Source organism: Ascidiella aspersa, chromosome 6, assembly GCF_963924565.1.
Source record: "Ascidiella aspersa chromosome 6, kaAscAspe10.2, whole genome shotgun sequence".
Taxonomy (NCBI): Eukaryota; Metazoa; Chordata; class Ascidiacea; order Phlebobranchia; family Ascidiidae; genus Ascidiella; species Ascidiella aspersa.
In genome coordinates, this window is record NC_139452.1 from 25,467,546 (window position 1) to 25,494,221 (window position 26,676).

The window sequence follows — 26,676 nt, forward strand, 5'->3', positions numbered from 1 at the left end:
GCAAAAATGTTTAGAATACTGATTAGCATATTCTGTTTAAGTGTGTCCAATACCGAGCGAGTGTGGCATGTAAGGGGTAATTTCGAGTACTACCTAAGTATCGGGTCGAACTTTACTTTCGACGAAGCGCAGGAAGCTTGTTTCCTTTTGGATGCTGTACCTGTACTTGCGAAAACGTCACAAGTTCGAGGCTTTTTACATGAGAAGCTTGGTCAACATCCAGGTAATAACCTGAGCTTTACTTTGAATCGCTATTTTTTTTTTTATGTCTTTATCGAATTTTGCAGGAAAACCAATGAATAATATTGGACAACTAGACTTATTTTGAGAGCAATTTGCTGTGGAACACAATACACGAACATCTGAGTAGTTTCAATAAAAATACTAAAGCCGTAATATTCCATAAAATCACATTTCTCTACTCAAAAGTGTTTCGGTAATACCTCATGTTATCCTCAGTGTAAATGCATTATTTTTTGTAATTTATATTGGAATTAGAATCACCGTTAACTTTAAAACCAGAAAAAATACAATTTGACTTAGAGTTACACGTGATTAATTCTCAAACAATTTAGTTTAAAGCGCAATTTATTTTTGTATCAATGTAAATAACAAATATAACTGTGCAACTATTATAGGACTCTTTTTAACGAAGCCTAAAAATCGCCATACTGTAATTACCTGCATGTTGTAACAACTATAAAGAGTATAGTAATTCAAATTATTTGTTACATTCGACTGAGAGAAAAATGCCTTTAGGTCAGGGGTTCTTAAACTTTTTTTACCGCGGACCCCTAAATTTTTTTTTAAACTAGCGCGCACCACGGTCGGCAAAAAAATCAAAAATGACATCATAAATTGACGTCAAAATAGACTTTATAAATCTGCTGATTTTGGTCCAAAAATGTGAAAGTGAAATGGAGTCTAAATAGGATTCAGTGCAAAACCGTTTAATTTTTAATCAAACGGTTTTCTTTAAAAAAAGACACTTCTTAAATATACACTAATATTTTAAGAAGGCCTTCATGGACCCCTAAAACCAGTTTAAGAACCCTTGCTTTAGATAAAGAATCATTTTTGATAAAATCTAAATAAGATTTAAGTTAAATCAAAGCACAAAGGCCATTTAAAAAATTAAAGTTGAATTAGAACTAGTCGTATGTTGACCCAATTCTTTAAATTAGAAAATTAGAATTGTCTATAGTTGCCCAAATCTGATTATATTGACAGGAAAGGGCATTTTTATTGGATTACGGCACCACCCAGAAGTCAACGCGTTTATTTGGCTTGATGGCTCGCGGCTGCTCACAGATTTCTGGTGGCTTTTTAAAGAATATCACTGGAAAGGTCCACAAAAATGCGTTAAGATGACAACGTCCTCGCATTGGGATAACGTCTACTGTGATACAAAGCTGGGATACGTTTGCCAAAGAGAGAGACGTAAGTGGTATACCTTAAAAAAAACTAGATTGCCTGAATATCGTAATAAGGATGAACCCGTTATTATAGCTAAGTCATGTCTGTAACTCTAGACAAACTAGGAAAAATTGTTGTCGTAATTAAAGTAAAATAATCAGGTTGATAATCACGAGAAATATTCACGAGAAATATTTCAAGTTCTTTAGAATTCCATTTTTTTCCTTGTTGGTAAGCTTCTTGATATAATTTTTGTGTACAATATAAATGTTAAAACTTAAAGGTGTTTTGAACCTTGTTGCACGCAGTTAATGAGCTGTTTCAAACTGGTTTATTGTAACGTTACAGTTAACCACTTGGCAAAAATACGAGCAAGGGTGTCGCGAACTATTTAAAATTTCTGTAGGGTGCCGCAAGCTAAACAATGGTTGCGAAACACTGGCCTAGGCTGAAGTTACAGAAATAGGTTAGACTTTGGAACAACGGTTTGGGAGATTAAAAAAAAAAAAACATTTTGGTCTCTTGTAACACCTTAAAAAACATTGATCGGCAACCCGTTTCGGAATATGTACATAAAGAACACTGGGCGATTCGCTTGTTAAAGTTTACTTACGTTTCACAGGTCCGACAATAGATAACGATGCACCCACAACAAACTCAACCACCACGCCCGCCACTACACCAAGTACACATTCAGGTCTGAGCGAGTGACAGTGTTGTAATGACTTAAGTCGTTGACTTGACTGAGATGCACTTAAGTCAATGTTTTTAAATGACTTGACTTGACTTAAGTCATCTGACCACAATGACTTGACTTGTTTTAAGTCTTTTGGACAAATGATTCGACTTGGACCTTACTCATTTTGTCAAATAACTTAGATTAAATGTTTTCCATTAAAATTTATACCAAGTTTTGCATTTTAAACACTTTTGCACATTACCGATTAAGCATTAACTGATGATAATACAATACGTTCTAAAACATCTTACCAAGATGATATCGCCATATCGACCTTTTTGGCCTGAGATTTAATACCAAGCTACATTAAAGATCCGTGCATAATGTAATTGAATTTACATAAGGTAAGTGTTCTTTAAATTGAGTGCCGTTTTAAATAGCCATTGGTCAGTTTGCCATCGTCAGTTAAAGTGTGATACATCAAAAATTCGTTCATAGTGTAACATCGAATAATTTGACTTCAATACAGTATGGGCCAAAAGTAGGCTTAGAGTTATACCACAGCGTTGGCTTGGAAGAAGAGGTACAGCATTGAATGGCCACCACGCTCACCTGACCTGACACCAATGGGTTTCTTTTGGGGGGTGTTGTAAAAACAAGGTGTATGAGAAGAACCCCAAAACAATAAATTTACTTTTAGACCCAAACCCTATTTTTTTTAACTGTAAGCTTACTTTTGGCCCATCCTGTGTTACATTCAAAAGAATAGATAGAAATACGCCTTCTGACATGCCACAGAACACATGTGTTTGCTGTAGATCGCAGCGGACCGATTTATGACAAAGGTTGGCTTGTGGTATCCCGAACGAAACACCAGACCGTTATGAGGGTAGATTATCCAATATGCTTCGACTCCAAAGCTACCCAACTCGTTCTTCACGCAATTTCGTGGGAAAGCCAAGAAGAAATAACCATCATCGATTACATCGATGACGAATGTGGCTTTGTTATCACGCTGGAAACGCACGAAGTTATCCACGTCGTCAAGGTTTTAGTTACATGGGAAGCCACCTTCAGTAAGTTGCCTAAAGAAACTCGCAGAGTGTTGTAATGACTTAAGTCAATGACTAGACTTAAGTGCACTTAAGTCACTGTTTTAAGTTATTTAGGCAAAATGACTCGACTTGACTGAAGTCTTGTGGACAAATGACTTGACCTAAGGTGTTTTTTTTTTATAAAATTGAGCTATTTATCCAATTTTTTGCACATAAAACAAATTGCTTGCTATATGTTGCGTTTTTCTTATTCGTTAGTTCAGATATTGTTCATAATCGTATACGAGTTTAAAAATTATAATAGTTTGACTTGTTCTAATTATGACTTGACCGGAACTTAACTTGTGCAACTGATGACAATTGGACTTGATTTTTTACAAAGCATTTGACTGGGACTTAAGTCATATTAAAACAACTTGTTTACAACACTGGAAACTTGTCCATCTATTAAATTCCCTCCGTGATCCAAACGTTGACTTGCTTAAAATTGGTCTTATTAACCCCCAAAACAAACTTTCGGTAAATGTAACGTCATAAACCAACCAATTTAAAATAGTCTGTTTATAATAGCAATGTTGGGTAAACGGTTTTTATTTTTAGCCGTTAAATAGAGCTGAAGCGACTTCGAAGCCTTTAAACAATGTATATCCCAATACTGCATTACAGCTTCAATCTATAAAACCCGATGCCAAGTGATAGTAGGCCTATGGGCAGCCGTCCAATACTATAGTGGTAGTCCTAGTTATCGGTACCGATTTGAAGTACGATTCCAACTACATGTGTGTATTTCGCCCATTGTTTGGGATTTAATCATATAGACTACGCATTTTTTCCTGCGGAAAATTTACCTCGAAATCAACCAAAATCGATCGAAGAGTGCTAAGCTTATAAATCTAACCGTGGAAAATTTAAATCTAAACGTCAAAATAAAAAAATCAACCAATATCGATCGAAGAATACTAAGCTTTAATGTCTACAGGACAAAGCAATTTTTGACAAAATAAGCTGAAAGTATTAGTACATATTTTTTTTACTATCTTTCTAATTTTATCCGAGTTTATTCGATGTTGGTTCGGACAAATTGTACTTTTAGCCCAAAAATCCGTGTATCGGCATCGAAACGAAATAGGAAGTATCGGGCATCTCCAAAGCTACAACTTATTACTCGAAAACAAAACACACGATTTTTTTTCACATTATAACCATGGAGAGACTGGTAGCTGCAACGTTCGGAATTTTGCAAATTCAGTGACCAATGAAAGAACAATGGTTACTTTAATTTAAATTCCGATTGTCGTTTATCTTAACAAAAAAAAACGACGCAACGTTCGGCAATTAATTCGGGCCATTTTTCAAAATAATATATCGACACAAAAAAGTTATAAAATATGCATAAATAAAAGCTTGTACGAGGAAAGACGTTGTATGGTTGTTGTTCTTATATAGGCTCGGCCCACCAAGCCGATGGAGATCCGTCGACGCGTGAAAGTGACTTTCACCAGGACATAGAGGCAAAAAGCAACCGCTACAGGGTCGACTATCTTATCTGCTTTGACAAGGCACCTCGGCACGTTAACATCTTTGTACATTACAAACACCTCGGTCTCAACAAAGTGGTACTGCCGGAAGTTATTGACGAGTGCGGCTTTGAATTTGAACTTGAGTTCAGCGGGCCATTCAACGTTTGGTCAGAAGCCTTTTTCGGTAAAACACCTATAGTTATTAGTAGGCATAATGAATAGGGTGATTTTGGGGGGTTATTTAAAACTATGAAAAAATACTAAGTTGATATTCTAAAACTTTTTTTTCTCCAACAGTGTTTTCCTAAAGATAGTTTAAGGGATCCATGAAGGCCTGTAGTTAAATATTAGTGTATTATTTGATCAAATAATTAATTTTTGTTTATTTGACCTCAACAGAAATTCTCGCCTTCTGCTTGAATGTATTTAGGGTCTTGGGTCTTGGACTTTTTTCACTTTCATATTTTTTTGACAGAAAACAGCAGGTTTTTTAGGTTTTACGACGTATATTTATGACGTCATCTCTGAACAATTTCATGCCCATCCCTGGTCCACGCAAACCAAAGCTATTTTTAGGGTTCAGCGTTAAAAAAAGTTTAAGGACCATTGTCCTGCAATACTTTCAATCCCGACAATACTTTCAATCCCAAGTAATGCGGATTTGTTCAGTAAAACATGCGTGTCGTCATGAAACTTCAACCAATTAAAATAAATGCTTACATTGGAAGTTTAGGTATCTACCAGCCTAATTTACAAGAGAGGAAGTGATATTTTGGCGCATATGTATGTATTCAATACATAATGTTTGAGTGAATTGTTTAGCATCGGTGTTCTTTTTTAAATTGTGTCAAACGTAATTCTTTCGACCAAATATAATTTTATCACAACCGTGCGCCAACAATTGCCCTGGGATACCCCTAGTTTATTTAATGCTAAATTAATGTGTTTTGGATACCGTACCTTTTTATTTTGTCATTTTTTTGTGACAGAGCGCCAACAAATGTTTGTGTGGAGAACACTGAAATACCAGCTAGTTCAAAAATATTTACTGTACAGTTAATGAACAAAAACCATGGCAAAGCTTTCTTTATTGATAACAAAAGTTAAGAAAGTTATGTCGAAAATACCTTAGTGGCAAAACATTTTTTCTTCTTAAAAATGACCAATTTTTTTATCAGGTAACACGACTAACACTGTACATCCAGCAGATTTTAAAACGGGTAAGGATAGAATATATGTTATATGAGTTTCTATGTTGCCCTCAATGACATACCGAAAACAAACCAATTTTTGTGCTTATATTTTTTGTCTTTCAATCGTAATGATCTGTGGCATATTCTTATGTTTCTTGAAATGCTATCCCAATTGTACGTAGCATATGCTTATATCCTTTGAACTGCTATCCTAATTTTAAATGGCATATATCTTAATATTTTTGTCTTTCAATCCTAATTTTATGTGGCATCTGCTTAACTGATTTCAGTAGTAGCCTTTCTGAAAGCAACCGGTATATTTTTTGTTCTTCTTTTAAATAATATTTATCAAACGTTTTTTTATAACAATGATGGTCGTGGCTAAAGGGAAAAAAAAACGTTAAAATTACTAGACGCAAATGTAATCCACAAATACCACATTGCTGAAATAATTATTCCAGTACAATGTTTTCTTAACATTTAGAGATTTTATGTCGTGAAGTTTAGATTAACTTTCGTTTTGATGTAAATTTATGACGTCACGTTATGACGTAATTTGCGATGTCATACTTGAACAAATTTTCAATATCCACCCTAAAAAAAAAGTTTAGATCTTGGCTTATTTTGTGGTACCTTTATCTTTATTTTCAACGCTTTTTGCGAATAGGTTATTTTGATTCACCGTCATAGAAGCACTTTAATTAGTTTTAATCTTTTCTCCTAATTGCTCTAAATTTCTAAACGTTGTCCCAAAAATATAACCTTTCTTTAATCGTTACCAACCTAAACAAACAATATAACCCTTACTTCTATAATGGCCTCTTTGATTAAGAAGAAAGCGCAATGGAACAACAAACAGCCACAACAACATCAACTGCAGCTAGTACAACAGAAAACTTTCCCGGGTCTTTTACAACCAGCCGAAAGTCAACTCTATTCCAACCAGCGCTGACCAGGACTTGGGCTCCCTCCAATGTTTTGTTGGCGATCAGCGATGGTAAGAGGTCACATACGAGTTTTTATTATGTTTTTTTTTTGTTTTACCGAGTGTCCAGCAGTTTTGTTATAATCAATCGACGTTTCGACGCCCTATACAAGACGCCTTCATCAGGACAATGGCATATCAGGCAAGACAGATTTCTTATTTGTAACGTCGATTTTGGAACACAATACACGTTTTTTTAGCAATATCGTCGATTGTTCATAATTAAACTGCTGGAGTTTTTTGCATACTGTGATCAAGTGGTGAATGTAAGTGGGGGCGGTCCGGAACGGCGTTCGGTAAAGAAATTTTAGCAGGTATGCCGTAAGAATGATGTTTCCTTTTTGCTAAGCCATGTTGCTTTTTCACCAGGCTATCTTACTATTCACGGCTACTCAACTATTTTTAGCAAAGATCCAGTGATCCAGTTACAAAGGTTTAAAATTTGCTTTGGTCTGTTATAACTCTTATAAAATAATTTACAGTCGTACGGTATAATTTACGTATGTCCTTCGCTTCAACTGATAATTCTGTAATGCCCGTTACTAGAAAGGGGATTTGAATAAACAGCAGCAATTGTTTACCAAGAGAAAAACTCGTCAAATCGCATTGCTAAGTAAATACTGAGACAGAGGGTGTCCGGGTTCAACATTGCATAGGTCCGCCAGTTGAGTAGCCCTGCTCTATCCTATTCCCTTAAATGTGTTTAAACTAAGATTTCAGTTATAGTGCACGACGTCGACCCATAACCTCGGCTTTTCTTAGGTTACTTGTTTTAGACGCATTGTTTATGTCGCAATTTGTGACGTCACTTCTGAAAATTGCCATGCTTTCCGGTTAGAACGTGTTTGAGAAAATATTCTACTATAACCCCCTTATGATATATGCCAGGGGTGGCCAACCAATCAGATACCAAGACCGCATTTGTTACTTGGTTAACCGTTAAGAGACACAGGTTACACACACATGGAACGAAATGAATGGCCTACCACTCCATTTCATACTCACTCCCACAAAGCGATCGGGCGAAAAAAAGTATATATACAATGGCCTTAGTAAAAACAGAGTCGAAACCGAAAATAATCCATAACTTAACCAAAGGATATCCAAACATTCTAAAAAATCATAAGTGCAACATGAACGTAAGAGCCGCATTGAACTTGGTGAGGAGCCGCATGCGGCTCGCGGGCCGCGTGTTGGCCACCCCTGATATATGCCATCCAAAACGTTTTTCACTTCGCGGCCTTTTTTACCAAAGAGATCAGAAATCTTCACACAAACCCTTTTGAATGGTCTTCAACTATGTAGCACACATACCTTTAGAATTTGGCCATTATAAAACTATAGCCTACTATTTTTTGAAATAGTGTTTTCAACATATAGCCGCAAACTTAGACAATAATCCGGAACCCTATATAGTTGGTTTTTATATTTGGGGTCGCTACAAGCCTTTCTACTTGTAAATATTACATAAAAAGTTTTTGGCGCTCTTTCACTTATGTGCGTGAAAAGTTATGCAAAAAACAAAACAAAATAATACCGCATACCACAACGCATATTGTTTGGGTTAGGGTGCGGGTTAGCGTTTGGCTGAGGGTGGGTCAAGTAATATTATGTTTATTATTAATAATAACTTGACCCACCCTCAACCAAACGCTAACCTGCACCCTTACCCAAACAATATGTGTTGTGGTATGCGGCATTTGAAGAAAATTTTTTTTATTAATTTTTACGTAGAATAGTGAAAGAGCGCCAAGTTTTTTCTTTAACATTTACTTTCTCTAGACTAGATTCTAGTTTTAGTTGCTTATGTTTCTCATTGTTTGATTTAGCGTTTAACCTGCCGTTTCGGAAGTTTGTTTAAATCTGTCAGTGTTCAAAAAAACTTAAAATTGACCTTTCTGTAATTTGTGCCAGCAGCACCCATCAATACACTGCGTTTCCAAACACGAGCTTGCTCACCAAACAGCTGGTTGTTTTTTACGAGACTTGGGAAGTAGGATGGTCTAGTTTTTTCTATTCCTATCTAATATTTTTAACCTGCAATTACTCACGCCGCACGTTGCTTTTGGTTCTACTGCCATTTTTACTTTTATTTTTAGATTCTACCAACCAATTTTTTTTTACGTGTTTTCATTATTTTTTTGTTGTTGTTTCTTCTAGAGACTGATGATGCCTTATTTTGTGGCGAAATACATATTTCTGTTTCAAATGACTAGAACTAATAATGACAGACTTTAGACAGGAAAGTCTAAAGAATATTTAAAGTCATTGTTGGCATTTATGTCATTTAAGTGTAAGGGCAAGGAGATATCTTCATATTTTACACATTCAGTTTGTCATTGTTTCTGACCACTGCTAATCACTACATAGCAAACTTTTCAAACACGTTCGTTGTTATATAGATCGCAAGGGCCCGATCTTAGACAACGGGTGGCTACACGTGGTGCCCCGAACCCTACGCAGCATGGTAACGGTCGATTATCCAATTTGCTTCGACGACAAGGCCCACTACTTTTCCGTTTCCGCTTTAAGTGAGGACAAGGAAGTAAAGGCCGAAATCAAAAGTTATTGGCACCACAGTTGCGGCTTCAAGGCTATACTAAGTGTCAACAAAAAGCAGGAACCGGTAAACGTTATTTGGGAAGGCGAATTCAGTAAGTTGAAGCGATTTTCAGGTCTCCCTAATATGATAACATTATATCCGCTGTTATCGGCAGTGTTGTAACTACTTTCTTCACTATTTTTAAATCACTTGAATGAAGGTCGTTTGGGCAAAATGACTTTTCTTGACTTAAGACTTTTGAATAAATTACTTGACTTCAATTTAAGTTAGTTTGTCAAGTTGCTTGGTTTAAGTTAAGTGTTTTTATTAAAGATAATTTAGTAAAATTGGGCTATCTATGTTTTAGATCACGCTACTTTTTAATAAAAATATCGGGTATCGGTTAATAAAATATCGATTATCGGACATACTTCAAATAGCTCCGATATTCGACGAAACACTTCCAACAAAAAAGATGCACAAAATGTCCTTATTTGACATCCGATCCGAACACGCTACTTTTTAATAAAAATATCGGCTATCGGAATAACAAAAGTATCGTATATCCCGAACGACCCGATATTGCTCCGATATTTGGCGAAATACTTCCAATAAAAACATCAGGGTTGCCAGTTTGTTTTTTGTTTAAAGTCAAATTGGAAAATTTAGGCTTTTTTTGAACCTCTTTGGACTTTTTTATTTTTAAGAAAAATCCAAATAAAATTTCGCCTTTTTAGGCTTTTTTTGTTTTATTCAAAAATGTCATTTGTTTTATGTTAAGAAGAGATTAAAGTGTCGCAAAAAGAAAAATTTACGAAAAGAAAAAAAAATGAGAAAAATTGCCACAAAAAGAGAAATTCAATGTACCAGCATGACCATTTATTGGTTTAATTATTCTTTTCAGGAAAAACATCATATGCTTGTTAGAGTTTGTTGTAGTTTTGGCTTTTTCTATTTTGGCCATCTGGCAACCCTGAAAAACACATACAAGGGAAATGTCTTATTTATTCCATGTCCGCAGTTTCGGCGTACAGGGCCGACGGAGACACAACGACCAACGATACCTCTTACCATTTCAACGAACAGCCGACCGGCGACAAATACCGGGTGGAGTTCGTCATATGCTTTGACAACCCGCCTTGGCAAGTCGACATCTGGATTCGATACAGCGCTGACAAGACTGAGCATGTGTATTCCAAGGTGGCCGATGAGTGTGGAGTAAGCTTCCCACTGCGAGCCGGTGAAGGACCGATCGACATATGGGCAATTGCTTACTTTGGTAGGTTTTAGGTTTCTTGTCGGAATTCGTCTCATTCAGAATTTGAAAAGCGACCGATGGTCTTGATTTCTTTAGCAGCCAGATTAAGATGTGTGTGTGTGTTTCGGAAATCCTCTCAGTCTAAGGCGCTGCATTTTTTGGCCCATTTTTTTATCAATGGCGATTTTGGAGCCTTTGTCGATGATTGCGTGGCAAACGTTAGCCCCAAAGCCCAATACCATTTAATTCAGGATTTCCAAAAATAAAATAAAAACAGATTAAAAACTCGACTGTTTTTAACCTGGCCGAAAAATAGACAATTTTCACCCTTTCTATATGTCCACTGCCTTGCTTTGTGCGAATTCAGACTTTCCTAAAAATACAATTTTGGTCCAACTATCTACGTTAGTTTTTTGCCTTTTTTCAAATCTATAATGTCTGTGCAATATGGCAACTGTATCATGATTAACACAAAATTTTAGAATAAGATAAATGTTTTTGCGCTTCGTAAAAACTTTTTAAGTGATTTCATTGCAGCTGTTCGGCAGTGGAAAAAAGTGCTAATACGGTTTTTATGAGTCGCTTTCTACAGTAAAAGTTTGCCAACTAAACCAAACAAAGGCAGAGGAGTAATACTTACAACCGGTAACAGCCAATCGGCTTCATCGGCCATTTTGAATTTTTACAGTTTATCCCGTTACAGTCTATAACTCTGTCTAGCGGCGGCTAGATCTGCCAAACGATATTCATGTTGTATTCTATTAAGTGCAGCTGCTTCTTGTGTCTGCTAGTTTGTTGTTACTTTCTTGAGAGGGACCTCCATAGTCTCTCGAGCAGGCCAGAGCAGACACCCCTATGGCCATCCCACTTTTTCTCGTAGGCCTACTGTGTGACCTACGATGGAATAAATTAAACAAAACCACAGGACAATGAGTAGCCGGCAATACCTATTAAGATTCCTTGTCACTGTATTAACTGTGAGCAAATCTTTTGATACCCTTTGTCATTGCACTAACTGTGAAAAATCTTTTTGATACCGTTGATAACCCGGAGTCGTTTTTCAGGTCCAACAACAGAGAATACAAATGGAGCAACTACGTTTGTTGAACCACCTTTTGCAATACCAAGCAAAGGTGAGTATATTCAGACTCGAAATAATTGTCAGCATTTACCAAAACTAGGCAATTGGGGAAAGTGCTGCGAACATATCTTCAAAAATTTAGTTAAACATTTCGAAACCGAACTTTTTTTGAAAAATGAGTTTTAACACTATTCTTTTTTCAAACACATTTTGTAAACTTTAAAAAATACTTAAAATAAGGTACTTAAATTTTTGTTTTCCGACGTAAACTGCACCTTTCACCACGTGGATAATGTAATTTTTAGTTTTTTTTGTTCAAATATGAGCAGATGGCGAGTAAGCAGTGTTCTAATGACTTAAGTCAACGACCTGTCGCAGGTTACTGTTTTCTAGTGACTTCACCTCAAGGCCGGACTTTCACAATGTTCGTTTTTTATCTATTACACAGTGTTGTAAACAATTCACTTTGAATTGACTTTAGCCCCAGCTAAGTCATTTGAAAACAACTTAACAACCGAACAAGCCAAGTCTTAGCAAAAAATTGGTCAAGTACAGTCATTTTCATAAAATGAAACGTTTAACTAATAAAATTGGGAATAATAAGCAATAACTCAACTAAAAAATAACAGAAACGCAACATAAAAAAAATGTTGTACTGAGTAAATTGTTTTGTAGAAACCTTTTAAATCAAATACTTTTTAAGTACAGAAATTGAAAAAAGCGTTTAAAAAAATAGGACACTATATTTTTAGGTTGTGTGTATTGCTAGCTTTATGTTACAACGCGGATTTGTCGCAAATTACTTGATTTAAGAGCGAATTAATGACTTGACATTAATTGATGATGATTTGACTTGAAGTTGACTTGCTCTAAAATGACTTGACTTTGGCAAGTTTTGACTTGGACTGGGATTTGGCTTGTTGTGTTTTTAAAATACTTCACCTGGACTTAAATTTGTGTACGAACGACTCGACTGGGCTTGGGTAATTTCAAAATGACTTGTATACAGCACTGAATATCGGCATATACAACACTGAATATCGGCACTGTGTTTAGATTCTACCACGTGTCGTGAAGCCACTCTTGACGGACTTACGTTTAAGCCAGTCTCAAACGGCGAGACGGCGCAGTCAGAGGAGAAGTGCAAAGGTGAGTGAGTTTTTTTTTTGTTTATACTAATTCCCTCTTACGTGTATCTGTTGCTTCCCATTGACCTCATTGTTTTATCTTTGCCCTACTTTCGCCTTACGGGTGTAATTTTCCGTTGCAGTTCTTATCACCGTTACTTTGCGACTTCCTTTTTCTGTTAATATAGCGTTCTAAAACGTCCGAGCGTCTATATAGTGATTCGTTTTTATCTTAGCCTCACTTCCCGCACTGATGATGGCAAAAGAAATTGCCGAAACGTTTGCTAATAAAATAATGAATCTTTTATCTATTATTTGGGCCACTCTTTTTCTACTGAAGATTATGAACAGATCCGTGTTTAGTGTTCCTAAGCGAGTTTATTTTCTAATTGTTCAACAGGGCTTTTGGACTTAGAGGAAGGGGTCTTGGATACTTAAATAAAAATTGATGTCGTTCCGATAATATTTTACGTCCGATAATATCGGATCTAAGTCGTCCGTTGTAATATCGGCAATTCAGCGATTCTTACCGTAAAAAGTAAAAGTAAATTAATAAAAAAAATAGGTTAGCAACTGGTAACTGAGCTTTGATGCGCTAAAGCAAATTTTTGCCCAATATTTTAGAAAAAAAACACCTTACGTTTCAATTTCAGAAAGTTTTGTCGTTTTGCCATAGTCATGACGTCATTGTGTATCAGGTGGAATCGCGGTACTTTTTGTCGCAAGGGACCTTTATAGCATTTCCGTGGGGATATCTTGCTATCATATAACTGTGATTACTTTACAACAGGGGTTCTTAAACTGGGGTCCATGGATCCCTTGGGGTCCGTGAACGAGTTTTAGGGGGTCCATCAACGCCTAATTGAAATATTAGTGTATATTTTAGAAGTAAATCAATTTACCAAAAACAATTTAATTAAAAATAGAACGGTTTTACTATACCTGTAATAAGACTCCATTTCACTTTTACGTTTTTGGACCGAAATCAGTAGATTTAAGTCTATTTGTATTGTGACGTAAATTTATGACGTCATTTTTTAATTTTTAGGCCTAGCGTGGTCCGCGCGAGCTCCCAAAATGTTAGGGGTCCGTGGTAAAAAAAAGTTTCCCTGCTTTACACCCATGACTAGAAGTTTCCGATAATACCGGATCGGAGCCATTTCCCGATTCCAAGGTATAGTATCGGCACCCGCCCGATAGTAGAGTAGAATCGATGCCGATGCGATACCAAATTGATGTAGAAATTCCAGATATGATTTATCATCCAATGCAGAGATTTTCACCTTTTGAGGAGGAACTAAACTTCGTTATATTGTTATGGTCTATTAACCTAGAAAAAAACCTTTCAGTTTTATCTGTTTTGCTTGTCCGAGTGTAGTAATGACGTCATTTTGTATCAGATCGGATCGCGTTAATTTTTGTACAAAATATCGGGTTGCACTTACCCGTACCGAAACATCATTCCAAGTATCAGACATTCTTTTTATGACTATCACTTTTAAGTACTTAAATGCTCTAATTCGAATTTCGAATCTAATTTTAAAAAGGTTAATTTAACCTAGTTATCCCAGTCAAGTTTCGGACATTCTTTTCATGACTATCGCTTTTAAGTACTTAAATGCGCAAGGGAACTTTATAGCGTTTCCGTGGGGATTTCTTGCAATCATATAACTGTGATTACTTTACAACAGGGTTTCTTAAACTAATTCTAATTCGAATCTAATTTTAAAAGGTTAATTTAACCTAGTTATCCAAGTCTGGCTCTGTCCTGACGCATTCAGAAGGCAGCCCGGACAAGCGAAGGAATATCGTGTTGTTTCAGGCCAACCAGTCGGTTTTGCAGATTGCATTATGACACCGGACAGTTCAACGTTTACTTTTGTGCGACAGTTCCCGGCAAAACGCCTTGAAACTTTCGACGGGATGTTAAAAATGGTGAGGTGTTCAGCACAGCGTGCTTTTGATACCGAAATAAAGTCAAACATTATTTTAGTATGGAAAAATTGGCATATATAAAATAAAAACAGATAAATTGGTATATATAAAATAACAACAAAAATAACTTGAAAAACTACCAAGTTGTTAGTGTGCGATTTGTTTCTGATTAACTATTCTTTAAAATCATGTTTGAAATGTTGGGAATCGAAATTAATATGAAGCAATTACAATATTATGCGAATTTGGAATACGTAAAGAAAACAGCCAGGTGATCATTCTTATTTTGTCCTATTCTTTGTTTGTTTCAATGCGACAACATTGATAAACATAAATTTACAACACTAATGAACATTAGCTTGAACGCAAGTCGCAGCAAACAAATTGCGTTTTCACATGTAAAGTTGACAATTATTGGTGTTGAAATGTAGAACATAATATGCCATGAACACAGTGTTGTAAATAATGACTTGATTTAATTTTTTTGAGAAAATGGACTTGACTTAACTGAAGTCATTTGGACAAATGACTTGGGCTGACTTAAGTATGTTGATTAAAATGAATTGACTTGCCTGAAGACTTTTGGGCAAATTAACTTGACTTGATTTAGGTTTTTGAGCAAAATGACTTGACTTAAGTGTTTAGACAAATGATTTGGATTAAAGTGTGTTTTCGTTAGGTATTTTTTTTTTATAAAATTGAGGTATTTCTTCTATGTTTTGCACATAAAATGTGCCTGCGATAATTTGTGCTTTTCTTATTTTTTAGTTCAGTGATTGCTTATAATCGTACGAGATTACCAATTCTAAGAGTTTAACGTTTCATTTTTATGACAAAGACTTGACTTAAAGTTGTCTTGCTCGTATTATGACTTTAATGAGACTGGGCACTCTTAATTATTCCAAAAGACTTGACCGAGATCTAGGTCATTTTAATATGACGTGTTTATAACATTACATTAGCATATCTAACATTTTAAAGCTTCATCTGAATTTCAAATATGTACGTAATTTTTTTTAAGAACAACTTGCGAGAAATGAACACTGCTGAGCTGGAGGAGAGGTTGCAATGCTTGGTCTTCTTGGCTGCCGACACCGGTCCATGGAAAGTTGAAAAGCTGATCGGTTTTCTTCGCAGCTATTCGTACAGCAACCTATACACGCTGGTGATTATATTCAGTTTTTGTAATCACACTAAGCAGCGCGTTACCTCCCTCGGTGAGATGCTTGTAAATTTTTGTCAAACTTTATTAACTCAATTATCGTTCAATGAAGAAAATAAAGGAAACTAAGGGCAGCAGAGGCTGAAAAATGTTTATAAATACTGCTTTATCTAGTACAGGGTTTCTTAAACTTTTTTAACCGCGGACCCCTAACATTTTTTTTTGCTTTGCATGGACCCCGGTAGACAAGAAATGCTCCAAAATGACATCATAAATTGACGTCACAATACAAATAGACTTCATGACTCTGTGATTTCGGTCCGAAATATGTGAAAGTTAAATGGAGTCTAACTATACATTCAGTGCAAAACGGTGTAAATTTTAAATAGGGTGTTTTCTTTTGAAAATTAATTACTTAAAGTATACACTAGTTCTTTAATTAGGCCTTCATCGACCCCAAAACTAGTTCACGGACCCCCAAGGGGTCCATGAAGAAACCCCTGATCTAGTAGTTTTCTTGATTGTAAAAACTAAGGGACGAATTATTCGACATTGCCCAGGTTCAAAAGTGTATTCACCACCAGTTTAATGTAGCCTTCAATATGAAAATAAGCTTGTACTGCTTCTGCTTGAACAAACTCGCTCTATCTTGGTTTAAGACTTTGGCTCAGACTAAAATAATTTGCTTCGCATGCTGAACTAATACCTGGATGTTGTGTATTGGTGTCCGATATTATCGTATCGAAATCCATATCAATGTCAGTCGGCAGTATAACTAATTCAATGTGTTTGTATAGGCTCAGATTCGCTATTAAACTGATACAGACATTTCAGCTATCCACTGCGATCAGTTGCAGTGTTTTCCACATGTTAAAGTATATTTCTCTGAAAATAGTTAGCTAGGTTTCTAGGGCAAAATCAAATTTTTAGTACTACCTTTTTTATGTTTTAATTTTTGCTTATTTTACCATGGTAATCGAGTAGTTTTATTCCAGATAGCTTCGGACCACAGTACTGTTTCCAAATTTCGGGTGTTGGCGTCATACTAAAAAAAACAAATCCAACATTCCAAGTCTGATATGATTTTGTTAATCGCGACTATAGTTAAATGTGTCTTTTTACCAACTGATCAGATATGACATGGTTCAAACCAGGGCTGCGGAGTCGGAGTCGGACTCGGGACTCGAGAAAGACCACGTAAAACTACCCAAACCCAGAGTCCGACATTCGCATGCGCAGTGCCAAATTTTAAAACTGATATGGCCGCCAACGGGAAATTTTAAAAGGTGGATAGCGTATGGTAGAATATTTTTCAACCATGTATTGGCAGTGAATGAACTACACGACACAAATGGATTGCCTAATATCCACGTTATTTTAGTAAAGTAAATAAGCGGAATATACGTTGTAGAGTCAGGGCTGGACTCGGGACTCGACGAAATCGCACATTTGACTGGAGTCGGACTCGGGTTATTTTTAACCGACTCCACAGCCCTGGTTTAAAGTTGCCATTGCAAACGATCCAAAAGGATTGATTTCAGTGAAAGACGATAGTTATTAGCAAGCCTGCGAAGTCGGAGTCGGTACTCGACCGATTCGGATTATTTCACTGAAGTCGGACTCGGGGCACGAGTATACCTACATATACCTGCCCGAGTCCGACGTAAGCATGGACAGAAACAAATTCAAAACTGATAAGGCCGCAAACTATATAATATAGCATTTAGCTGAATATTTTCCAATCATGTGAGTGTATTAGTTATATGACACTCCAGAATATCCACATGTTTTGGTTACGTCAATAAGGGGAATTTTATCCTAAATTAAGTATACCACACAAAAGGCTTATCAGTGGGACGCGGACTCCGTAATCGGCTTATGTTGTTTTTAATCCACTCTATTGCCATGGTATAAATATGACCGCTATTGCTTGTTCTATTGTTATTTTTATGAAACTAGAAAAGCATTGCTATCCTTTCTACTATATTTCGATGGATAACATCATTGTTTAAACTTTAACAGATATACCCGGAAACTTTGAAGAGAATTGTGAATATTGCAGACAAGATTACGCAGAAACTTGGAAAAAAAAATTCGTAAGTAATTGGACACTAAGCTAATCACAGTATACAGCAACAATAAATGCACAATCAGTGATCGCATTAGCTTACAGCTTGCCGCTTATCACGCGATTCCTAGATGTGTTCAAAAGACATATGCAGATGGTATACAAGCTGTACTGCAACCCAAATAACAGCATGAAACGCGCTTGAAAAAATCGCTGAGCAATACAAAACATTGCTGCGGAGTCGGAGTCGTATAACACCACGTAAAACTATTCGAGTCCCGCCTCGGTAAGACGTGCGCATGCGCAGTACCAATTTCCACAACTATAAGGCTGAAAACTGTAAATTGTAAAGGCGGACTCGGGACTCGAGTAGGACTGCGCAAGACTGCCAGAGTCCCGAGTCCGACGTGCGCATACGCATTACCAAATTTCGAAATCAATAAGGAAGAAAACTGTAAATTGTAAAGTGTGATACCAAATGGTGGAATATTAACCATGTAATGTGGGTGGATACATTATATTATATGATACCCTTTGAGTCGATTTCCGTATATCCACCTTTATTTAGTTACATAAATGGGTGAAATACAGCTGTAGAGTCGGAGCCGGGCTCAAGACAAAAACTCACATTTGTCCAAATTCTAGTTCTAATCAAATTCGAAACAACTTATCAACCATTAAAACTAGGAAAATTCAATTGCCCAATGTGTTTTTTTTTCTAAGTTATGACATTTGATGCGCTTTTTTATTGTCAAAAACATCTAAACAGGGAGAAAGCCAAACTTTACCATGGTCAGCTCGTGCACGTTCTACAAACTTATGCTTCAAGAGTGAAACTTCCATATACGCAAGAACTGAATTCAGTCGCAAAATCCTTTTCTCTGCTGGTGAGCTATTAACGTTAAAAATAATATTCACAGGTAAATTATTATTATTAACCATATACACTGTTGCTACCAGACATGGAATCTAAAATTCAAAACAGCTCTTCTGTTAAACATTTTCCATGACGTTGCGAAATCTTAATACTGATAATTGAATGGCGCGAACGTTCGCTAGCGCAATGTACCAGGAGAGCTGTTTTGTTTTTAATAGTATTGTCCAGTGTTCTAATGTCTAAAGTCAATGACTTGACTCAAGTTCACTCTAGTCACTGTTTTCAAATGACTTAACTGGAAGTCCTTTTGCTAAAACTTTTTGACTTCACTTAAGTGCACTTAAGTCAATGTTTTTAAACGAATTTACTTGACTTACCGTACGTCGTTTTGCTAAAATGACTTGACTTAAGTCGCTTTGGTAAAATCACTTGACTTAAGTCTTTTGGACAAATGACTTTACTTAGACGTAGGTCATTCCGTCAAATTATTTGAGTTGAAAAAAGTGTTTTTATTTCACATTTTATTATAAAATTAAGCTATTAATTAGAAGTTTTGCACGAAAAAAACATTGAATTGCTTAAAGTTTTTGTAACATGATAGATTAAGCGGTTTCGTACAACCATTCGACACCACTTTTTACCTCATTCATAACATGAATGTGCCGTAATGCTAACGTACGTAAAACCAAACCTTCCATACTCACAATCATCCCATTTTACCAGATTAAAGAGCCGACAGTAAACAACTGGGGCGTACACGAGACTATGACGTCATCTCTGACGAAACCCGGCTCTCAAAAGGTAACGGTGAAAGTCAAGGTTCCCTCTTCTTGGTTGAAGCGAGCAGCTGAGAAGCAGGCAAAAAGTCATGCTGGACATCAGCCGCCAACAAGGGTTATACTGCTGGCGTATAAGAACGACAACTTGTTTTTGCCGGGTCAAGCTGGATCCTCGGTAAGCACGGTTATTATCTGCTAAGACGATAAAAAAAATAAGCACGCTCCCTGTGATGATGTAGTAGTGTGCCACTCGTAACTACTTATTGCAATCTGTTTTTTTTTTCGCTAAAATTTCGCAATTTAAACCTTTTAAAATGCCACGGTTGGTCTTATTTGTGCTTAGCATCAATATAAGTAAGCGAACTAAAATTATTAGAAATAAAATTAGGACAAAACTTTACACACAACTCAAAAATAAGCACATTTCTATTTTTTAAGACACTGTGCTTAAAATTAAGCAAAAACCTTAGAAATAAGCACGGAATGGCAACCCTGTAGGTAAGCGCGACTTTAGGACTAGCCTACTGTTTTTAGGTCGCAAGTGAAGTATTTGACGACCCTGCCTTACAAAAAAACAAATATAATAATAAAATAATATAAAGGTCAAATAGTTACTGCAACTTTATAAACTTACCGAAAAAAGTGTATTGTCAGGAATTACAGCAAGGCGATAGGTTAATAATAATCGTTTAATGCAAACTTCTTAGATTAAAATCCATTCGCAGATAATATCAGTTTGTATAACTGGGCTAGGATCAGAAGATCGTTTTAAGGAAGGTCTGAACATCGGTTTTCAGCAGCGATCCGCAAGGCAGGGAGTTGTTCCGTCTTTCGGAAGCCTGCAGGCAAGTATACAACCTGAATAAACTTGGTTACAGCAATGGACTTGCTTTGAGTTCACAAATAGGAAACATCATATGCTGTTGCAATTGATAAACAAAGACGAACAGGAACAGAATTTAATCACCATGCTTTTGTTAGGTTCACAAAAAGCAAACATATCACTGTTATGATCGACGATTTCGACATCAAATGGCCTCGGATGTTTGCGTTTCCGCTAACAGGAGGTTGTAGCGACTTACAGTTATGCTGGTTCATAGCAGACCTGGGTAAACTGCAACCCGCGGCCCGGCCGTTAAGCAACTTAATCCGTCCCGCCACTTATGTTTTTTTATAAAACTTTTAAGCAAGCATAAGCTTACTGTAACACTTAAACTATCTGTTATATGTGGCTTTTTTGGTTCCTATTACAATTACCTTTCAATGGGGATAATTAAGGCTCTGCCTAATACAGTTTATTTTTCAAATTACTTGAAAAAGTTTTCGCTACACTGGTAAATCGTATACAACCTGGGGTGAATTAAACTTTTGCAATTTGAACCAACAGAGATGGGTAAACGATGGTTGTATTATTTATTATTTTAACTGTTGTTTTTAAGGCGTTGCCAAACTTGCAAAAAATCAAGAAACATCGTTTTGCGCAAAATGCAGGTCAACTTAATCTCGCAACAACAATACATACCAAACAAAATAAACATTACAACTAAATGGTGCTCATGACTAAAGCCCACTCGCATGCTTGTAACAGTCGTGTCAGTCTTCCTTTAGGGTGAATGAAATCCAGCTCTTTGTAAGAGTTGTGAACAAAACTTAATTATCGAGTTCAAGAAGCATTATTTAGGCCAGTGGTTCTCAAAGTATGGGTCGCGACCCAAACATGGATCACGCAGGGTAAAAAAATGGGTCGCTCTATGATGATTCAATCCTGCGCAAACTAACTTTTCAAATCTTTTTTCAAGTATTTTCAATTCAATTCACGAGGCTTCAAATCTGTAACTGGATTATTGCATCATAAGAGGTTTTATGAACGTTTTGATGGCAGCCAGCTACAGTATATAACCATAACCAACTACAGTAGCTGCTAATACTGGTGTAATCTTTTAGTCACCAAACAAGCCACGGTGATATTATAAAGGAAAATATTCAGTTTCACCAATCACACTAAAATAAATCAATCATTTTTTTGTAATTGTAGAGAAACGACGCATGTCTGTTTGACCTTGTAATTATAGCGTGTTCGCCTGGTAAAGTGTTAAATATTTCACCTAGATACTTATTTCCTTTCGTGGCCGTTCTGGCAAATCTAGCCGACATTCGACTCTGCTAATTTCCATCGCAGTCGCTCTTGTGCTATATAGTGTCACGCTACTGCTGGATAAAACACTACAGTCAACTGATGCAGGCCTTACTTGCGAGACCCGTTTTTACTGCGCTGTAAGCTCTTTTATTGAAAGCGAGCTATGCTAAATTATGTGAATGTACAATAAATCTATAAGCGACCTGACAGTATGCACTTTGAAATGCTATGACAGTTTGTTTACTTTCGATTTAGTGGAGTTCAGATAGCACGGTGGTCATGTCTCACCTGTTGAAATATACATAAACAATCATTGTTTCATTGAACTGTGTAGGCTACTATATCTGATTGTCGTGTCTTTTTTAATTTCATGCATGTCAGGAAAAATATTTTTTTTTATGTTTAAGCTTAGGTCGTGAGATGCTCATAAAACTCGGATTTGGGTCGCGCTCAAAAAAGTTTGAGAACCACTGATTTAGGATATAAGAATGTGCGTGGTCCTACTTAAACTTCCTGAGCGGAACTTTTGCCTGAGAAGCACTTTTCTTTATAGTGTTGTGCAGTGTGGTAATGACTTGCACTTAAGTCATTGTTTTTAAATGGCTTGACTTGACTTAACTCTTTTGGACAAATAACTTGACGTGACTTAAGTATTTTGGACAAAGACTTGGGTTGAAATGAGTGTTTATATTTGAGCATTATTTTTGTGGGTCATTTATCTCAGTTTATCTCAGTTTATCTCAGTTTGTGCATGTAAAACGATAAGCTTGCTATAGGTTGCGTTTTGTGTATTGTTGAGTTAAGTTATCGCTTACAATCGGAAGAGCTTACCAATTTTAATAGTTTAACATTTAGTTTTAATGACAAGGACTTGACTTAGAATTGACTTGCTGTTATTAATGCTTGGCTTGTTTTTTATTAAACAAGACTTGACTTTGGCTTAAGCACTTTTACAAAGGAAGTGACTCGACTTAAGTTATTTCACAATGACTTCGACCTTTAGGTCACTCCGAAGTTTCTTGTTTACCACACTGTTTTTGTGTGAGCGAAACTGCAAGGCGAAGTGTTCGTCGCGTTTTCGACTGTAAATATAATTCAATTGTTGCAGGAAACAGTCACAAGGACACAGTGCAACATTTGGGACGACCATCTCGACAGCTGGTCACCGGCCTTGAGTGAGCTCCGTCGTGGCACAAAGTCGCCAGAATGCCTTTTTCACAAGATGGGGCAATACGCACTGATCGTGGTAAGAAACCTGGGGCGCCGCGTTTTTTTTCTATGGGTTAGTTTTAATATAAAGAAATAAATCATGGAATAATTCGTTTTTTTTGTATCCCAACTAAAAAGCCGGACCATAAAACAGAAGTCAATCAGGCTGCAATGAAATAAATTAACAAGTATCATTATCAAATATTATACCTAAAAATCTAAGGGCATTTTTTTGTAAAAACTAACACAAACCGATAAAGCCTAGCGTTTTTTTTTTATCCGCGAGGAACTCCATCGTTATTAGAGGGAAAGCAACTTTTACATGTCGTGAAACAAATGGACTGAAATCAAAATTGCCTATCTCGAATGCACTCAACACTCAGCATACACAACATACACAGCATACACAACATGCAGCTGAACAAACATACTTAAAATCCTGCTTTGCTGTTATTGTTTGTTTAGAAGAATTTCAGTGTTGAACTTGATTACATGCCAATACAAATTCAATACAACTATATTGTGTACAGCAGGTTGTCGATTACAACTAATAATTCAAGGATATTCAAAAAAAAAAAAGGTTTGCGCTCATGTTGTTTCCAATTCAAGCACTGATCCATCTTTAAAGCAGAAACCTCGATAGTAACAAATCTGTGAACCCGAACTAGTTAAATTTGTTTTTAGAAAGCAAAACTAGATGGCTCGCAAAGTTGCCTTACGAAAGCAATGCTTATGTCGGCGAGACGGCGACACAAAACGCCAGCCGTATTGCCAAATGTTTAGATACAACCTTCCAACAACATTTGGGCCTTCACACAACTTTTACGTTTACCTTTTTCTAACAGGAAAAAAGAAAATTTCCAACAAAATTCAACCTGCAGTCATTGCACTACATTGGCGTTGCTTTTCTGGAATTCGGAACCTTTGTAACCATCTGCATTTACCAGTGCTTAAAGTAAGTATTAAACGTAATGACATCATTCACTTTTGTAGGGATCCAAAATAATCCAAGGTTGTTCAACGAATGACGCAATATTTGTGGCGAAATAAGGTGGTTTTTGAACGTTCTGAACTTGTTTATTTGATATGTTGTACGATTCTTTCTTTATACTTCTGTAAACCGTTTCAACTTTCTGTAAACCGTTTCAACTTTCTGTAAACCGTTTTCAACTTTTTCGATTCGTACAAATAGCATTTGACCTGAAAACTGTTGTGAAACTGATGTAGCTGGAACATGAACTTCTACTAGCTTAAATCCTAAAATTTGTTCCCATAAAAAGTGTAGGCCTCCATGATGGACATAAAATCAGCTTTATATGGTGGTAAAACAAGCTAATAATACATACATTCATCGCGTTCAAAACATATTTTTCCAGCCTTTTGCATTTTCGTGCAGAAAGCTACACAATCGGCACAAGACTTTTTTCGTCTTGCACATCTTCGCCTGCATATTCGTCTCAAACGCTGTATTTGTGCTGGGGATCAACAGGACCGAGGTCGCGGCAATCTGCAGCATCTCGGCAGCGTTGCTTCAATTCTCCCTTCTCGCCTCTTGGTTTTGGCTGACGCTTTTTGCCGTTTACTCGGCCCGGGCTTTAATAAGGGTAAGCGGCCAACGCATTTTGACCTAAGTTCCAGTCAAGTGATTTGTAAAAAAAAGTCGTAATAAGAATATCAAAGCCCATAAAGAAGTAGGTATCATTTTGAACGTTTCGAATAGCTTTATGTTGAAAATGAATAAAGAGTTATGCGGAAAGTTCAATTGCTATACCCACTTCCGTATGGGCTTTGATATTCTTATTACGTCTTACTACAACCTCTAACCATTATGCTCCAAGTCAAGTGTTTTTGAATAAATAACAAGTCAATTCCAAGTCTAGTTCTTGTAGTAAAAAATAAGCGTTAAACTATTAAAATTGATAAACTCGTGCGATTGTGAGCAATCAATCAACTGAAAAATTACACAATCGCAACATATAGTAAACAAATTGTTTTGTAGGCAAAACATATAATAAATAACCAATTTTATAAAAAAAATCTTATTTTTAATCCAAGTTATTTTTCCGAACAACTTAAGTCAAGTCATTTGGAAACAGTGACTTTAGTCAAGTTTTAAGACATTACAACACTGTTTAGGTGCACTATAGAAGCGTATGTGATTGTTATCGTTGTTGTTTCAAGGGACACTCAACTGCTCCATCCAAGTGGATCGCAACTCTACCCTACCTTCTGGCCCTCGTCATCGTTGCTTCGGTCGCAAGTTATGGACTTTTTGTGTCCGACCAACACAACTTCAAAGCTGGTTCGTAGAAAAGAACTATTTAGCCATCGGTTCAAAACATAACCAGTGGTGGGATTCAGCCGGTTCGCACCGGTTCTATAGAACCGTCTCACAAAATTTTATGAGATCAGCGAACCGGTAGCATTCCTTTGGTTACTGTCAATGGATTTTTGCATCTTATCTGATATACAGATTTTTAAGATCCATGTAGTCCACGTGTTGTTTGTTTTTCAAAATGTGCGATAGTCAAGGTCGCACGTAACAGTCATATATTGTGTTAATTTTTTATAGTTGTAGTAATTTTCCTTTGTGACAGTGTGTCTGAATATTCCATTGTTGCGTCATAAGTACAAGTCATAAGGCGAATGCTGCTTTTTAGAGCGGCTGTTAGCAGTGATAGGATTCAGCCGGTTCCAACCTTTCCTGGGTTTGCATCCTGTTATTGCAACTACTTTAATTATTTGCCGAAAATATGACTTTTTGTAACAAAACCGGCTGAAAAATATGACGTTTGTGATAGACCCGGCTGATAAAAAAATTGAATCCCACCACTGGACCACCTATTGGAATTCTTTGAAAAGTTTAGGACCTAACCATTCAAGGGGTATAACATATTAGGAGACTATAGAAAGGGGGCCCAGCTTATGGTTGAATAATAACTGCAAGAAACAGATATGGGATAAGATATAAACGAAATTTTACCAGGGCCTTATTAAAGTGAATTACGACTTCGCACCAACTCTCGTTACAGAATTAAACCTACGTTATTTGCATATAAGAAATAGAGCTTACGCAAGATATCAACATTTCGCAATTGTGTGTGTGTGTATGGTGTGTGTGTGTGTGTGTGTGTGTGTGTGTGTGTGTGGTGCGTGTGTGTGGTGCGTGGGTGTGTGTGTATGCGTGTGTGCGTGCATTCTTTTATGTGTGTGTACTGTGTAAGCTTGGGAAATAATATTTGGAAAAAATAAAAATATGTTTTGCTCATATTGCCCGTCCTTATATACTTCTCTCCTTGAAAGACGACATATTCTTCGAGTCGGCCTACCTACGTCGCAACATGTGCTGGATTCGAGGCGACTCTTTCACCTACGGCTTCCTGCTTCCAGTCGTCCTGTTCGGGGTCCTTGACTGTCTCCTGATCATCGCGGTGGCTTCCAACAGTCTTTGCTGCGCAGCTGTGGTAAGATATATCCTTTGTTAAGCGTTTAAAAGTTGTGTGTTAGGATGCCTAATAATTATATCCATAGCTTGTTTTGATATTGGTAGCCAGTGTTGTAATGACCTAGTAACTGACTGGACTTAAGTTACATAAGTCACTGTTTTAAAAGACTCTAATTAACTTTCGTTGTTTTATTAAATTGACTTGACA

General features: G+C 36.6%; 2 protein-coding genes across 2 annotated transcripts in view; both read left to right on the plus strand.

The window, feature by feature from the left end:
* Positions 1 to 22,993, plus strand: LOC146140987 (uncharacterized). The gene is made up of 18 exons (XM_083392768.1): positions 1 to 223; positions 1,231 to 1,440; positions 2,039 to 2,113; positions 2,914 to 3,171; positions 4,597 to 4,854; positions 5,849 to 5,890; positions 6,699 to 6,860; positions 9,251 to 9,502; positions 10,412 to 10,669; positions 11,713 to 11,781; positions 12,786 to 12,878; positions 14,679 to 14,791; positions 15,813 to 15,956; positions 17,976 to 18,049; positions 18,791 to 18,908; positions 19,622 to 19,852; positions 20,403 to 20,526; positions 22,923 to 22,993. The coding sequence occupies exons 1-18, from the start codon at positions 7 to 9 to the stop codon at positions 22,991 to 22,993; spliced, it is 2,769 nt and encodes a 922-aa protein (XP_083248894.1). The 5' UTR covers positions 1 to 6.
* LOC146140988 (adhesion G-protein coupled receptor G6-like) overlaps positions 22,964 to 26,676 on the plus strand; it is a 6,180-nt gene continuing 2,467 nt past the window's right edge. Inside the window, exons 1-5 of the mRNA XM_083392340.1 lie at positions 22,964 to 23,060; positions 23,869 to 23,978; positions 24,420 to 24,627; positions 25,205 to 25,325; positions 26,327 to 26,487. Coding sequence (XP_083248466.1) covers positions 23,037 to 23,060; positions 23,869 to 23,978; positions 24,420 to 24,627; positions 25,205 to 25,325; positions 26,327 to 26,487 — 624 coding nt within the window. The 5' untranslated portion in view covers positions 22,964 to 23,036. The remainder of the gene's footprint in view (positions 23,061 to 23,868; positions 23,979 to 24,419; positions 24,628 to 25,204; positions 25,326 to 26,326; positions 26,488 to 26,676) is intronic.